The sequence below is a fragment of the Desmodus rotundus genome, chromosome 7 (assembly GCF_022682495.2).
Source record: "Desmodus rotundus isolate HL8 chromosome 7, HLdesRot8A.1, whole genome shotgun sequence".
Classification (NCBI taxonomy): Eukaryota; Metazoa; Chordata; class Mammalia; order Chiroptera; family Phyllostomidae; genus Desmodus; species Desmodus rotundus.
In genome coordinates this window covers 92,452,512-92,468,758 of record NC_071393.1, presented here as the reverse complement: position 1 = coordinate 92,468,758, position 16,247 = coordinate 92,452,512, and the positions used below count along the sequence as shown (strand labels likewise).

At 47.1% G+C, this 16,247-nt stretch overlaps 1 protein-coding gene across 5 annotated transcripts in view; it reads right to left on the bottom strand.

The window, feature by feature from the left end:
* Positions 1-16,247, bottom strand: part of TLN2 (talin 2) — a 412,505-nt gene that overhangs the window by 63,095 nt on the left and 333,163 nt on the right. For all 5 annotated transcript variants that reach the window (XM_053928612.2, XM_024567594.4, XM_045201599.2 and 2 more), the window contains 2 exons: positions 12,662-12,832; positions 3,802-3,948 (listed from right to left, as the gene is read on the bottom strand). In XM_053928612.2, coding sequence (XP_053784587.1) covers positions 3,802-3,948; positions 12,662-12,832 — 318 coding nt within the window. The remainder of the gene's footprint in view (positions 1-3,801; positions 3,949-12,661; positions 12,833-16,247) is intronic.

Genomic DNA, 16,247 nt, shown 5'->3' with positions numbered 1-16,247 from the left:
CTCAAGAAGAGTCTCTGTAGCAGAAGACTCAAAAGTGTCAAGAATTGCATCCAAGTTAGAATCAACTTAGGGTACATTCACATTTTTCTGCCAGTAACTGTCTTTGAGAATTTTAGACAATGATTCTAAAAATAGATCAATATTTTAACCAAATAACTGAGACTCAGAAAATGCCAGATTTCTAATGCCTTGCTGCTTTGGGAGAGGCTCAAAGGACCTGAGGTACCACTGGATACAAAGCCCCAGCATGGGCAGGCTAGGGTGGGCTGCATAAAGGGAGAATGGGAAAGAGGTGTTGTATGGTACACCTTGGGTGTCAGGTCTGGGTAGGTGAGAATTTAGTGGTATCAATGAGAACCCTAACGAATACTTTACAAAACCAAGAGGGGAGAAAACTTTTATTCCTGTGGCAGTTCTTGATTATTGCTCCCAGATAGGCCCCACTTACTTCCCAGCCCTTCCAAAACAATCGACACCGCTGACATCAGATTGTACAAGAGCTGCTTTCCTCACCGAATCCCCCACAGCATGCAAAGCTCAACAGCGATCAAGAAAGGACTTCAGGAGAGAACCAAGATGGCGGCGTAGGTAGACACACTGGGCCTCCTCGCACAACCAGAACTGACAGAGAATCTAACAGCAAGGGGGACCGACACCAAGGAAATAGAAAATAAACATTTCATCCAGACTGGTAGGAGGGGCGGAGACGGCACTGGGGTAGAGAGGACTCACGTGGCTGTGGCGGGACTGAGACTGGCGGAGTGTGGGACAAATGGCGCAGGCAGTCGAGCACTAGCAGACCCTGCGGCCCCACATTTGCACAGATAAACCCAGAGGGCCGGACTCAGAGTGGCAGAGAGCGGGGCAGGCAGAGCAGCAGGTAGCACCCCGCGGCACCACATTCACCCACAGATAAACCGGATGAACTGCGGGCAGCGAAGCAGACCGAGCAACCCAGGGCTCCAGCTCGGGGAAATAAAAGCCTCAAACCTCTGATTGAAAGTGCCCCTGGGGGTTGGGGCAGCAGCAGGAGAGACTCCCAGCCTCACAGGAGAGGTTGTTGGAGAGACGCACAGGGGCCTAGAGTGTGCACAGGCCCACTCACTTAGGAACCAGCACCAGAGTGGCCCAGTTTGATTGTGGGTATCGGAGTGAAAGATTGAAATCCGGAGGACAGTGAGGCGGGCACCATTGCTCCCACTCGGCCCCTCCCCCACGTACAGCGTCACAGCACAGCGACCAGCGTTACCCCGCCCCGGTGAACACCTAAGGCTCCGCCCCTTAAAGTAACAGACGCGCCAAGACAGACAAAAAAAAAAATGGCCCAAATGACAGAACACTTCAAAGCTCCAGAAAAAATACAACTAAGCGACGAAGAGATAGCCAACCTATCGGATGCACAGTTCAAAGCACTGGTTATCAATATGCTCACAGACTTGGTTGAATCTGTTCGAAAAACAGATGAACAAATGAAGCCTATGCTAAGAGAAACAAAGGAAAATGTACAGGGAACCAATAGTGATGAGAAGGAAACTGGGACTCAAATCAATGGTATGGACCAGAAGGAAGAAACAAACATCCAACCAGAAAAGAATGAAGAAACAAGAACTCGGAAAAATGAGGAGAGGCTTAGGAACCTCCAGGACACCTTGAAACGTTCCAACATCCGAATTATAGGGGTGCCAGAAGGAGAAGAGGAAGAACAAAAAATTGAAAACTTATTTGAACAAATAATGGAGAACTTCCCCGATCCGGCAAAGGAAATAGACTTCCGGGAAGTCCAGGAAGCTCAGAGAGTCCCAAAGAAGCTGGACCCAAGGAGGAACACACCAAGGCACATCATAATTACATTACCCAAGATTAAACGCAAGGACCTACATCCAAGATTACTGTATCCAGCAAAGCTATCATTTAGAATGGAAGGGAAGATAAAGTGGTTCTCAGATAAGGTCAAGTTAAAGAAGCTCATCATCACCAAGCCCTTATTCTATGAAATGTTAAAGGGAGTTACCTAAGAAAAAGAAGATCAAAAATAGGAACAGTAAAAATGACAGCAAACTCACAGTTATTAACGACCACACATAAAACAAAAACGAGAGCAAACTAGGCAAACAACTAGAACATGAGGGTTGTCGATAAGGGAGTGGGGGGGGGGAAGGTACAGAGAATAAGTAGCATAGATGATACTCTAGAAGGGGGGAGGGAGGGGAAATAGACAGGGGGAGGGTAAAAATAGTGTAGGAAATGTAGAAGCCAAAGAACTTATAAGTATGACCCATGGACATGAACTATGGGGGGGGAATGTGGGAGGGAGGGGGGTGGGCAGGATGGAGTGGAGTGGGGGGGGAATGGGGCAACTGTAATAGCATAATTAATAAATACATTTAAAAAAAAGGAAAAGAAAAAAAAAAAGAAAAGAAAGGACTTCAGGAACCCCACTCTCATTGTCTGGGGATTTATGAAACTCTTCCCTATCACTATAGGAATTGTGAAAAACCCCTTTTTCTAAGAAGAAAAAGATTATCACTTGGATTTCTAATTTGTACTGAAAAACCTTGAGAACCACTATTTAATATCCTCGGTAGATACATGGCTTATTTTCAAAGCTCTGGTATTCTGACGTCCTGAAAACGAAACACATCCAGAGACTCATCCCAGGGCCTTGAAAAAGAGGGGGCATCTCACTCACTTCCTGCCAAACTGTCCGCACTTGTGGCATGAGAAGCCCACAGCAGAAATTACTGGAGTTCTTTAACAAGGCAAAGGCTGGAGTCTCGAGTCTGGAAAGGGAGCCCCAGCATCCCTGCCTGGCTGTGACTTCATCAGTCTGATAATGACTGTATAATGTTTAAGGGGATTCATCCTAATTATAGTTTCAGGCTATCATCTCTTTATGGAGCTATGAACCCACCAATCTACTCTAAATTAGCAATTAAAGACTGCTTATTATCCTGAAAAATTATAAGAGTATTCACAACCCGACAATGGATGTTTCAAAACACAGACAATGTCTAAAATTCTTGGCTATGCTATCATAGGATAGCAGTTAGATGTTTATGAACAATTGTTAATTCTAACGAATGTCAAACTGACATGACTAATGAGGATTCCGTGGGGGAAGGTGCAAAAGATACAGAGTTCAAACTGGCTTTAGTCACATGTCCCACTGATAGAACTCAATGGATGGGTCACTAGAAGAGAAACGATGCTTATGGTATCTTCTATATCCGCTGCCAACAAGAGTTCACGAAGGGCTTTTGTGCACACTACCTCAGTGGTTTCTGCATCTGGCTAGATTTAAAAATCTGAAGAGATCGAAAAAACACAAATAGAGTTACCCAGCCTCCACCCCATAGAGATTTCAGCAGAGTAGGGCTGGGGGAGGGCCCAGGATTGTGCATTATGAAATGATCTCAGAGATTCCAAAGTAGTCATTCCAAGGACCAGCACTTGGGAATTACTTCATTATTTCATTTCAGAGTCTGTTTCCTACAATAACTCTATGAGGTAGACAGGGGAGATAGATTAGTATTTCCATTTTATAAGTGAAGCAATCAATGATATTTTCTGCATCCCCATTTTCCCGTGTGTAGAACTGGAAGGAAGGGTACAAGTGGCTTACCACAGTGATCAGTGAACAATGAAGAATGATATGTTGGACAGATGATAGCGCATCTGTACCGTAATCAAAACCCTCAAGAAAAGGGAAAAGGTGCTCTTTAGAGCAAAGCACAAGTCTGAGGGAAACCCTGGAGGCAACAGGGTCAGGGGTGGGGGCAGTTTTGGGGAGCCCAGACTCACCTTGCTCATGGCTTCTGCGATGGCGTCGACCATGCCTCCCACCAGCCCCACTTCGCTGGCAGCTTCATTCAGAGTCACCATGATGTCATCCACAGCCTCCTTCATGAGCTGCGCGGCCTCGGTGATGGCATCATGGGTGTGCTGTGCCTGAGAAGAGAAGGGGGTAAGGAGATGGTGAAATGTTCCCTTAAGCAGAAAAATGGTGCTCAGTCTCTTAAGAATCACTTCACTGCTTTTAAGAATAACCTGAAAAAGCAGAGCACAAAACTATATTCCCATTATGGTACACAGCAATGTATTCTATATTTTTCCTTTCCTTTATTAACTTTGTACATTGGTTTTAAAATACGTAAGAATCAGAAAAACAAACAGAAAAAAGATCTCTTTATAATGCAAAGGAAAAATAAAACTGCAATATTAAGCAGCGTCTTATGACATGACTAATTTTATGTTACTATGTTTGGGGTGTAGAGAATGTCACAGATTTCCAAATATACAAGTTGACATATTTGATTAAAAAAAAAAAAAGCTCATATAAAGGAAAAATGTGTTCACATTAAATGCACTTCTCTTCAAAGCTTCTTAGCACAGTTTAATTCCCTTTCTACAAGTAAGATTGCTTTATGGAAATGTAGTACATACAGGAGACACGAATCTGTAGAAGACCAAGAGGTTTTGGAACTAATTACATTGCCAAGAGGTTGGAGGAATGAATGAGGAAAGTCCTCCAGGAACAGACGATCTGCAGGCAAAGCCACGGGTGTTCATGGGTTCCCCTAGATAGTACCTTGGAGATGCTTTAACTGTAGGTGTTTAAGCTGTATGTCAAGCATGTAGGAGGAGCTAGATAAATGAAGGAATGAAAAGGATGAAACAGTGATGGGTGCTAGGCTCTCTGAAAGGTACCTCAAATGGTAGCAAGATGCAGGGGCAAGAGCCAAGGTCCTGGGGTGGGAGGTGGTGGTCAGGAAAACCTTGGTTCTAGTTCTGACTCCACTGTTAACTAGCTAAGTGGCCCTGAGCTTGGCTTCCTAAGCAACGTAGGAATTATAATAATGCTATGCAGTGGAATTCTGATGAAATCATATGGTGCAGACCCCTTATCATTTCTAACAAGAGTAGTCTAGTTGGGGTCTGTGGCCATAACTGGGAAATCTGACCTAATGCCAGGTAGTCAGCAACAGAACTGCACTGCACCTGGGCACTGCAAATAGTGGCTGTGGTTGCCCAGGCCGACTCTCAGGGGGAGGCAACCCTTCAAAAAGGTCCAAGAAATCACATTTTTACTTTGGTAGATGAGAAGGTAAGGAAAACAATGAGAAATGGTAAATGACAACTCTTTTGAGTGATTTAAATAAAAGAGAATTCCAAGAGGGTATGTGAGCCATAGGAACTAGCTCTGTCTGCAGTGTTGAAAAGCCATGGGAACTACGAAGAGTTCTTCCAAAATGACATCTGTCAAGATGTGAAATTAGTTGATCAAAAATGGTATTCTTGAGGCAACGACTGTGTCAGGACGTAAACGTTAATTATTGACCACTACTACTCAAATTACTTTAGAAGAAAACAATGAAAAAGAACCTTGAGTAACAAACATCCCTTCACTCTTTACTAGGCTGGTGTCCACTCTTTCTGTTCTTCAGGCCCTCGATGGGGGCAGGGAGGCAGCCTCTCTCTAGACTTATTTCCCCTTCTCCCCGGCACAGAATACTGGCTGCTGCCGGGCTGGCCTCCTCATAGGTCCACTCATCCTCTGTCTGCAGAGACTGGTTCTGTTCACCTTCTTCCTTCTCCCCTGCATCCAAATCCAGGCACCAGACCTGGGGGTGACTGAGCCTCAGGCCATTTGAGCCCCAACCACTGCCTCACTGCAATGACAAGAGGGGCTCTGAATGAGAACTGTCTTGTGGAACTCTGTGAATCTGCAGGCCCACCACGGATAGGGCTAAAATGGTGTTTTAAGTCACATTTTAGGATGGCTCATTTGCCGCAATAGCTAACTGGAGCAGTGCCTCGGAAGGGCTCCTTACCCAGCCTTAGGGTCAGGAAGACTCTTCAGAGGTGGTGTCCAGGTTGAAGGTGAACCATGGAGGAAGAGACCAGTTGCTGGCAGAGCTGATGGGGTGAGAGAGAAGGGAGAGCCTTCCAGGAAGAGGACATGGCCAGTGCAAAGGTCCAGAGGCAAGAGGAATGTGGAAAAGGCAAGGTGAAACACTGTGTGCAAAGTGTGTGGCGCACAGCTCCTGCCTGCCTTCCGTTCTCTCTCACCCACTCCAGCTGGTCTCTCCAACAAACCGTGTGCTTCTTGCAGACGATTTACTCAGCTTCTCTTTGGAAGCACAGTGTTCACCGGAAATGAAGGGCCTGATGAAGTCACCAGGTGGGGCTAAGTGACCAGTGAGACACTTTTATTTTCAGAAAATTTTTTACAAGGATAACCTTCACAGGCTGTTGGTGCCAAGTTCTCCTCTGGAGAGGCTCATTTAGAAATAAATGAAACCATCTGTTTTTATGATGTGAAACAGCCACGAGGGCAGAGCTCAGGGCAGAGACAGCGCTTGGGGGAAGTCGGAACAAGACTGGCCCTCCCTCCCCAACCCCGAGCCACCGACTGGGCTTCCTCAGCTGTGATGACATGCTGTAGCTCTCCTGCCTGGACCAAGAACACGTGACAACAGTCATGATGATGCTGGCAAGATGCCAAAGGTTCCCATGTACTTTATACAATGCAAGACCCAACCTGTAGGCCCAATACAATGTTCATATCAGTTTTAAAATCTATGTTCTTGTTATCTTGGGTTTGGCATTTTAGTATTTTACAAGAACAACAATAAATGTCAAACACGTAACAGCAGCAATGGCAAAGACAGCCACTAGCACACAAGAGGGACTCCCTGGTGCCAGGCACTGTGCTGACTGCTGCTGTGCTCACCTCCTTTAACTCCCACAGCCCAGTGGAAGGGGGGAACCCTCTGACAGTCATAATGTGGAAAAGGGAGCTTATGTGCTACAGCTTAGAGACCTGGTGGATGACAATAGCCACTGACCCGCTGGCCATCTGCTGAACTTATGTCACCAGTCAAAAGGAAAATAAGCATATGGCTAGATCAGATCAAATTTTTCAGCACTACTGAAAAAATAAACCTTAATGTAGGGAATATGCCACCTCCAAGAGGAAGGTTTCAGCCTCTTCCCCCAAATGGGGATCTTTTTAAACAAGGCAAAGCCACCCAGGTGCGACATGGCAAAGGCAAGGGGCCTCAGGACCCGCTACCACTCTGAGAAGCTGGCTGGGCCACCCTCACTCAGAGCCCTCCCCTGCATGTCAGCATCAACCTGGCCTTCACTCTCTCAGGTCTGTCTTCTACTGTGGGCTCTACACTTGCCCACGAGCTTACTGCCAGTTCACAGTTTCCAAATTTGCTCCTTAGAGGTCCCAACTCCTGGTAGCTTGGCATCAGATGAGCCTCGACCCTGGTGTTGAACAGTAAAATATTTGGCTGGTCTTTGTCCTAGGTTCCTCAGAGGGAGCCCTATAAGCTCTTAGTATTTCCTGAGCAATAGGAGGGCCTCTGTCATTCACGGTGGGCCCAGCAGACCACATATTGGTTTATGCTAACAAGGGATTCATGGTGGCCCCCAGGTAGTTTTAAGATGGGGTCTTGCCATGCTGGAAAGACCAACCTCTTGGTTGGAAGGTTGGGGCTTTGAGCGACATAATAGTAGCCTGAGCTCCGTCCAAACTCTAGGGAGATGAGAGGGCTAGAGACTGAGTCATTGGTCACATGACTGAACTCAATCTGTCGAGCCTGTGGAACAAAATCCCAATAAAAACTCTGGACAGTGAGGGCAGAGTGTGCTTCCCCGGCTGGTGATGCGTAGCCACACACCGGGGCCGGGGGCGGAGGGTAGGGGGTGAGGCGGGGTGCGACAGCCTGAGGACAGGAAGCTTCATGTCTGGGACCCTCCCAGCTCACATCCTCTTTGTCTCTTCTTTTGGCTGGTTTTTATCCTTTACAATAAAACTATAGTTGTAAGTAGAGTGATTTCCTGAATTCTTTGAATCATTCTTGCACATTATAGAACCTAAGGGGTAGTGAGAACTCCTTGGTCAGTGTGAGGGTGGCCTGGGAACCTTGGAGCTGTGGCTGTGGTTGAACCGGGGACAGTCTAGTTGGAACCTGTGCCTTTGACCTGGGAAGTCTGACCTAATGCCAGGGAGTTAGCATCAAAATCACATTGCACCCAGGCACAGAGTCCACCCGGGCAGTGGTCATGGCTGCCCTGACTCTCTCCGGGGAGAGGCGACCCTTCCAAAGGCCCAAGAAATTGCATCTTTACTTAGGTAGATGAGAAGGTAAGGAAGCCACAGAGAGACGGTAAATAACCCTTTTGAGTGATTAAATGAAAGAGAAGAAATCTAAGAGGAGGCTGTGTGAGCCAGAGACTGACCCTGTCTGCAGAATCAAAAAGCCACAGGAATCAGAAACTTGAGTGAGCATGTGTACTGTGTGGCCATTGCATTCAAAGTGACTGAGCAAGTACAGCCGTGAATCTGCATCAAATTTTGCAAGAAGCTTGAACGTTTCTCTGTGAAACTATTTGGATGATTCAGAAGGCCTCCGCTATGGGCAACTGGTGATTGGCAGCTTCATCACGACAACACACCCACTCATGCATCACGTTTCATGCAGAGTGTTTTGACAAAATATCAAATCACCCAGGTGATTCAGCCCCGCTACATCCCAGATTTGGTGCCCTGTAACTTCGGGCTCTTCCCAAAACTCAAATCACCTTTGAAAGGGAAGAGATTTCAGACTGTCGATGAGATTCAAGAAAATATGACAAGGCATCTGATGGTGATTGGGAGAACTGTGCGAGGTCCCAAGGTGCCTACTTTGAAGGGGACTGAGGTGTCATTGTCCTGTGTACAGTGTTTCTTGTATCTTGTATCTTCTTCAATAAATGGCTCTATTTATCATATTACATGGCTGGATACCTTCCGGACAGACCTCGTATAATACATATAACATACAAAATATGTGCCAGCTGACTGTGTAGGTTATCAATAAGGCTTCCTGTCAATGGTAGGTGGTTAGTAGTTAAGATTTTGGGGAGTCGACAGTTATACATAGATTTTTGACTGTGCAAGGGGTCACTGCCCCTAACTCCTATGTATTTTAAGGGTCAGCTACACACATTTTGGGGGAGAGGTGAAAGCTGCTTGCCAAGTATCTGCTGCCCCATAACATCTCAGGAAGGTGTCAGAAGCACATTTCAGGGCAGCAGCAGTAAATCATAAAATTGCGCTCTGAATTTTCTGGGAAACGTAAAGGGCACTTTCTCCACACAGAGGCACCAAAACCTACAAAAACCCATCCTTGCCCTGGGCTGTCCAAGAAATAAATTACTGTCCCATCTGCTCATGCTGAGGAATTCTCTAAGAAAGGCCTGCTTTCCTTCAGTCTGCCTGTTTAAGTTTTAAAGATCCTTAAAGGGTTAGCTCCAAGTCCACTTCTGTGAAGCCTCTTCCGATTCCTGCAGGCCTCACCTGCGGTGGCTCCTCTAACGCCAATGGCAAGCCTCATCCTGATCACACGGCCAATCCAAATCACACACAAGGGCCGACTGAGCACACTAGTTTCAGACGCCCAAAGACACCGTGGCCTGGGCTCCCAATTCACGTGTGCTTAACCGACACAGTGATCTGGAAAGCGGAGCCAGCTGGCCCAGCAATGAACTTGTTATTTTAGATTCTCTTTGCTGCTCCTCTGGGCACAACACAGGAGAAAAATCAGAATGTTGTTCTTTTTTTGAAACATGTCTGAAGTCTACTTCCAAGGGAGCCCGATTTCTTCATCTCAGCACTGCAACTACAAAGCCCAGTATAGCCCGCACAGACAGCACAGGGGTTTGGAGAATGGAGCTCCAGGGGGCAGATTTCCACTTTGGTAGAGGAAAGAAACTAGTAATTAGAACCATCCAGGGATGGATAGACTGTGTATTTGCTGAGTGTGGAGGCAGAGCTGGAGGGACCCTTCAAGGAGAATCTAGGAGGGAACGTGGTAAGGTAGGGGTGAGGGCGAAGGGGCTCAGTGGGGTGAGGGTGAGGCTACACGGGACTCGTTAAAGCCAGGCTCTGGGGCAGCCACTTTCTTTTTAAATACATAATGTATTGGGCTCATTATCTCATTTAATCTCTACAGCTACCCCAGAGAGACATTCACTATTAACTCCATTGTTTAGACGAGGAAACAAAGAAATGAAGTAATTTGCTAGCAAGAGGCAGAGCAGGGATTTGAACCCAAGTATGTCAGATCCCAAAGCTGGTGCTATTTTTCACCAAATCAAAGCTATTGACGGTAACTATTTAACCACATTTCCTGTGCAAACAGGGACACACATGACATACATAAAACATGCATATAACATACAACATACATATACACACATATCACCTAGCACATAGCAAATAACACCTAGGAAATATCTGCCCTAAGAATCGCACCCAAAGTAATTAAGTCTGTGCATCAGGCCTCTTAAGAAAGGGCCTAAAAGCCAACTTGTAGTGTCCAGGAATCCTGGCAACAAGCCTGTCAAGGTTTGCAGACAGAGTACAGGTTGAATGATGTCGTTGAGGGAACAGAGATAAACTCCTGCCTTGCCTTTACTCATCTTAGTCCATCATCCAATGCTTGAGGTCATTCTCTGAAAACTAGTCCACACTGGTCTCCAGCCATCATTTCCAAGCAGATGTCATTGTAAAGCTTACAGTTCAGGTTTCTTGGTATAAAACAGAATCCCATGAGGAGATCTTTAAGATATTACATGTGGAGACATGGCAGTAAAGAACCCCAGAGAAAAGGCAACCCACAACTGGGTCCTGAAGGTGAGTCCTGGCCCCTTCAGGGCTCACCTGGAGGGGAGCAGGTGCAGAGGGGATCGGCTGGCTCTGGGGCACCTATCACTGATCTCCCACAGTCAAACGGGTGTTCTTGTTCTTGTTGTGCTACTCCCTGTCTAGAGCAACTTAGACTTACTATTTTTCTTCCAGAAAACTCAGGACAATGTGAGGGCACTGGCTGACACTTAATATGTTTAGCATTCCCATAATTAGGTTCTTAATAGTTGCCAGATACATGAATGAAAACCCGAATAAAGGAAATGCACGTCTAAGACATTATTCATGCATCTACCAGAATGGTGTCCCTAAACTTTGTCATTCCCCACTGCTTACTCTAAAGCCCAAACTCCTTGGGGTGGAAGAGGGGAGCTGTCACAATACAGCCCAGTCTACCCTCCCGTCCCACTGCCTCCACATTCTGTACCTCCCCCTCACACACACCAGAGCGCGTGCTACTTTCTAAAGCTATCACAATTCTTTATAGCCCTATCTATGCCTTTGTATATGCCCTTCCCTTCTCCGAGGAAGTCTAGCCAATCGTATGTGCTGGGTAATCTCCTTTTTCAGATCAACCAGCCCAATGTCCTCACTTTCCTTGTCCTCTCTCTAGCCCTTGCTTTGGGCAGAGTGGGCGAAGGCTCCTAGGCGAAGGCTCAGTCTTGGCTCTGCATCCACCCTTAGTGATCTCAGACAACTTAGCTAAGCACTGTCTCCATTTTCCACATCTATAAATGGGAACCTCCCTGCTTCATGGAATATTTATGAAGATTAATAAGATGAGGATATAAGGTACAATCGGTGACAATCAGCATTCAAAAACTATTAGCTCTGATGCTATTTTGCAATTCTCTTACTTCAGTCTCCTCTACTGTTCCCTGCTACCAACCGGAAGACCTTGCAGATGTTAACAGAACATATTAAAAACTAGATATACACACATGGGTTCCTACAGCATGTAGGTAAGTATCTTCCACAGATCTTTCTAGTCAGTGTTCCCTTTAGGTCAAGATCAAACTAAGCCCTGGCCAACGTGGCTCAGTTGGTTGGGTATTGTCACGTAAACTGAAAGATCGTGGGTTCAATTCCCGGTCAGGGCATGTTCCTAGTTGCAGGCTCAGTCCTGGCTGGGGTGCACAAGGGAGGGAACCAATTGATGTTTCTCTTACACATGGATGTTTCTTTCCCTCTCTCGAATCAGTAAATATATCCTTGGTGAGGATTAAAAAAAGGAAATATCAGATTGATCACGAGGGGGCAGCTGCTAGAAGGTACAAACAGCAGGAGAAGCCCCCGACCTCCTAGCCAGGTCCCAGCACCCTGTGGAAACGAGGTGTGCCACGGCTTCACAAGCAAAACAATCACTCCGACTCAAGTACTGTCGTTGAGAGAAAGTGACCTGCTGTTGTCATCTTTGGCCACTTTTTGTAGCCGGGTCACACAACAGACTGAAGAAATGTTCCACCTGCAAAGTAGTGAGGGGAATTTCCATATTACGCTACTGCTCCTGAGGCAACAGCAACACAGGCCATGAGTGACCTTGTACCATGGTTTGCTTTGAACTTGAGCACCAGGAATGGAAAGGACATTCACTGGGAAACAACAGAGTCTTGCTTCGTGCAAGCTGGGAGGCAACACTGAGTGGGTGCTGGCAGGCATTACCGTTTTCTATTCCCATAAGACCCACATAGTATGTTTCTCTTCCCCAAGGACACCTGCCTCACATTCTCCCACGGAAAAAACCCCCAACTTATAAATATGCATTAAATATGCATATTTCTTGTTTTTCCTCTTAAAGATCCTTGGGAAGGCCAGTAGAAGATTACTTCCCACCTCTGAGTGGGAAATCAAATGCCACCGACTAAGAACTGGAGGTGTTTTCCCCAGAGGGACGCCATACAGAGGAACACGATGGCTTCTCAGTGGTCCTAAGTGAGTCCCGGGCATCCTGAGCTGTACCTTGGGGTTCCCTCCACCTTCTTTGGCTGCGTACAGCATCTGCAAGGCAGACTCCGCGAGCGTCTTGGTCTGGTCCAGCACCGTCATCTGCTGCTGATGGTCCAGAATCTTGGAGGTGACTCCTACCGCGGCTAAGATCAGGGGCTCAAAGTAGCTCGCCAGCTGCGTCACCTTTTAAGAAAAAAAGCCACAGACGCATCATGTGAATACATGTGTCTGCTTTAGGGGCCCCACTCACCGCAGGGTGGGGGGCTGGGACAGGGATGGGGTGACTCACAAGGAGAGTCAGGTCTGCTGAACTTCATTTTTTGTCATTTTTTCCTATTACACAAAGCAGTATCACGTATTATAGTCAACATGTTATACATCAGATCCTTAGACCTTACTCATTCGGCCATTGCTCTACTGTGCTTTTGAAAGTGCTTGCTGATTCACGAACTCTTGCTTGGAACTCTTACTTCCTCCGGGAGCTCTCTGTCTCATCTCTCATCGTGGCCTAAGTGCTAAGAAGTCCTTTCTAAGATCCAGAGTTCGGAGTGAGAATTTTACAAGTTTTAGTTTCACAAATAGAAAAGCTTTTGAAAGAACCAAAGACTAAGAGGGAAGGGGGACAGGAGAAGGGCAGGGGAGCAGGGCAGATGAGAAAAGAAGACTGAGAGGAAAAGCACTAGTTTTTAGGATGCCGATCCAACTGCCCGCTGCCCTGAGCATTTTGACCAAACTGTGTGGATTTGGAATAAAAGCAAAAATGATTTCACATCAGCCTGGACATTCTGCTTGTGCTTAGCTGAACCTAGGAGAACAAAAAAGCCTATCACAACAGCTAACCACTGCTCCAGCAGAGACTTACTGCCAGGGGACAGCACTAGGGACACACACGCTCGCCCAAACTCACCAGCTGGGCGCCGCAGCACCACACGGCACAGCGCTGATGGGGGCATCCCATGGCCAGCCTTTCTGCTAAATGCCTACCCTCCATTTGCTCATCTAATCTTCCTAACAACTGTGGGAGGCGGTACAAAGGAAGAAGTGGAGGTTTAGACAGATGACATGAACTGCTCAGCCTTATGCCGCCGAGGCAGGGCTGAGATGGGAGCCAGGTGTCCCAGTCCACACCCAGGTTCTCGGCCACCACTGCACTGTCTGCTGCTTTCCATGTTCCTTCCAGTTCTGCTCAGTTGTCATATTGGATTTCAGTTTACTGTTTGCTATTTTCTTTTTGCTTTGTAGAGTATTTAAGATAAGGGCCCAGAAAAACACAGCAACACTCATTGACCTACCATCCAGAACATTGCCTTTTAACCTTTTGCTGTATTTTCTTCATGTATCATAATGGATTCCCACTCAGATAAAACGCAAATATTACAGTGGATACACTGATTACAGTATTCTGTTGCAGCTCCTCATTTTGTGTGACGATTGCTAATGGCTAAGTTTTTCCCATCAAGTGTATTTAAGCTCTACCCTTGAGTTAGCAAGTCCCTTCATGCTTCCTCCCGTCATGTGGAGGAGGAAGCGTGTGAGGGGACGTGGGTAGGAAGCCTGCTTCACACGAGCAGCGGCAGTCACTGGGTTAGAAACAAAGCAGGGGGTGGGAGTTTGTGTGTGGGGGCGTGGTGGTTGGGGCAAGTGGGGTTCCAAAATTTAAGTTCCCAGTGAGACAAGGCTGTCAGCCAGCAATGAACATATTGTCTTTACAAAAAAAAAAAGAAAGAAATCTCTGATTCCAGTTATCTTACAGATAGGTTTCAGAGCATGTGTGCAGGCCTGCTGCTGGGCCTTCTGGTGCTTTGTATGCACTCTAACGGGGCTCCTCCTCCTGTCAGCAGGCGTGACCTGGCTGATGTCGGGGGTCCCCCCCATCTCCTCCGGCCAACCCCAGGTGGCAGCCCCACAGATTGGCACTAGAGTTCCTTCTCTTGCCCAGGAAGGACACTGGAGTTGCCACCAAAGGGAACGGTGCACGACGGGTCACCAGGGTCAGGGCTCAGGATGTGTCCCACATGTACCCAGGGAATCAAACTGTTAAATGAATTCCACTCTTACACGGTCTCTAGATTGGTTTTATTATTTGAAAAGTACATTTCATCAATGCAACTGTAAAACGTCAAGGGTTGCCAGGGGCTGAGGATAATCAACTGCAGCTGAGCCGGCGCCCGACCTCCCCACGGAGGTTGTGTGGCTGGGTCACGGGGAGAAGCTCTGGTGTCAGAGACACTGCCTCGGAACCCTCCCTGCCAATTCCTCATTGAGAAATCGTGGGCAAACTGCCTCCTGTGATGAAACGTCAGTTTCCCCCTCGGTAAAATCGGGATTAATAGTGGCACTAAGCGCAATACGATTGTTAGGACGACTAAATTAATTTACGTGAAAACACTTAGCATAACGCCTGCCATGTAGTAGGCACTCAAATGTTGTGTCGTTATTCTTCACGTATTGGGGGCAAAGGTTTTAAAAGGGACGAGCCTTCTGCTGTGTTTAGGGAGCTAACACCTTCTGCTCCCAAGAGACACGACAAAACAGAAGCTGTCCTCACCGGGGCTAGCACGGATGTGAAAATAAGAGAATTCTGAGCATTTAGTACATGATGTTGATTCGCTCAGCCCAAGGTGGCAGAGAGGGTCGAATGGTGGCCCGCAGAGCACACATGTCCATGTCCAAATCCCTGGAACCCGTGAATGTGACCTCACTGGGAAAAAGGGTCTGTGCAGGTACATTTAAGGATCTTAACATGAGATCGTCCTGGGTTACTCCAATGGGCCCTGAATCTGGTGACAAGTGTCCTATAAGAGACAGAATAAGGAAAGAGAAACGGAAGAGCAGGAGATAGTGTGTCTGGAGACGGGGCAGACACTGGCATGACGTGGTCAAGGAATGCCAGGGGCCGCCAGGGGCCACCAGGAGCTGGGAGAGGCGAATAATGGTTTCTCCCCTGGAGCCGCCAGGAGGAGTCTGGCCCTGCCAACACCCTGATTCTGGGCTTCTGGCCCCCAGAACTGTGCGAGATTAAATTTCTGTTGTTTTAAGCTACCCAGTTTAATTAGTAATTAGTTAGTAATTTGTTACAGCAGCCGTGGGAAAACTAATACAGGTGAGGTCTAAGAATTTGCACTCAGCATTCCCAGGTGATGCTGCAGCTGATCCAGGACGCCCCTGGACGCTGTAATGAAGCGTTGGGACCCTGTGGGTATCAACTGTCAGTGCACAACTCTTCTGGGCAGAGGTCCCTAGGCTGCCTTTGTCCAGACTCCCCTTTAGAAAGTCAGACTGCTTTAGCCAAAGGGCCAGGGGCAAATTTATGACTCAAGTGATGCCAACATGTTATTCTTTTGATGCCACCCACTGACAAGGGAATAAATCTTACTAACGATGCATCTGCAGAGACAAGGATGGTGCTCTAGAAGTGTAAAAGTGTTTTCTTGTGAAATCTCTACTGGAATGAAAAGTAACTGCTGAAACGAAGCCTGGCTTCTTTGCCAAACAGTTTCCTGGCAGCACACACGGGCAGAGGCTGCAGCCCCCAGGCCGGGCCCCCCGCCCTTGCGAACCTCCTCCCACAGGGTGACAGGCCCCTTTCTTACTCTAA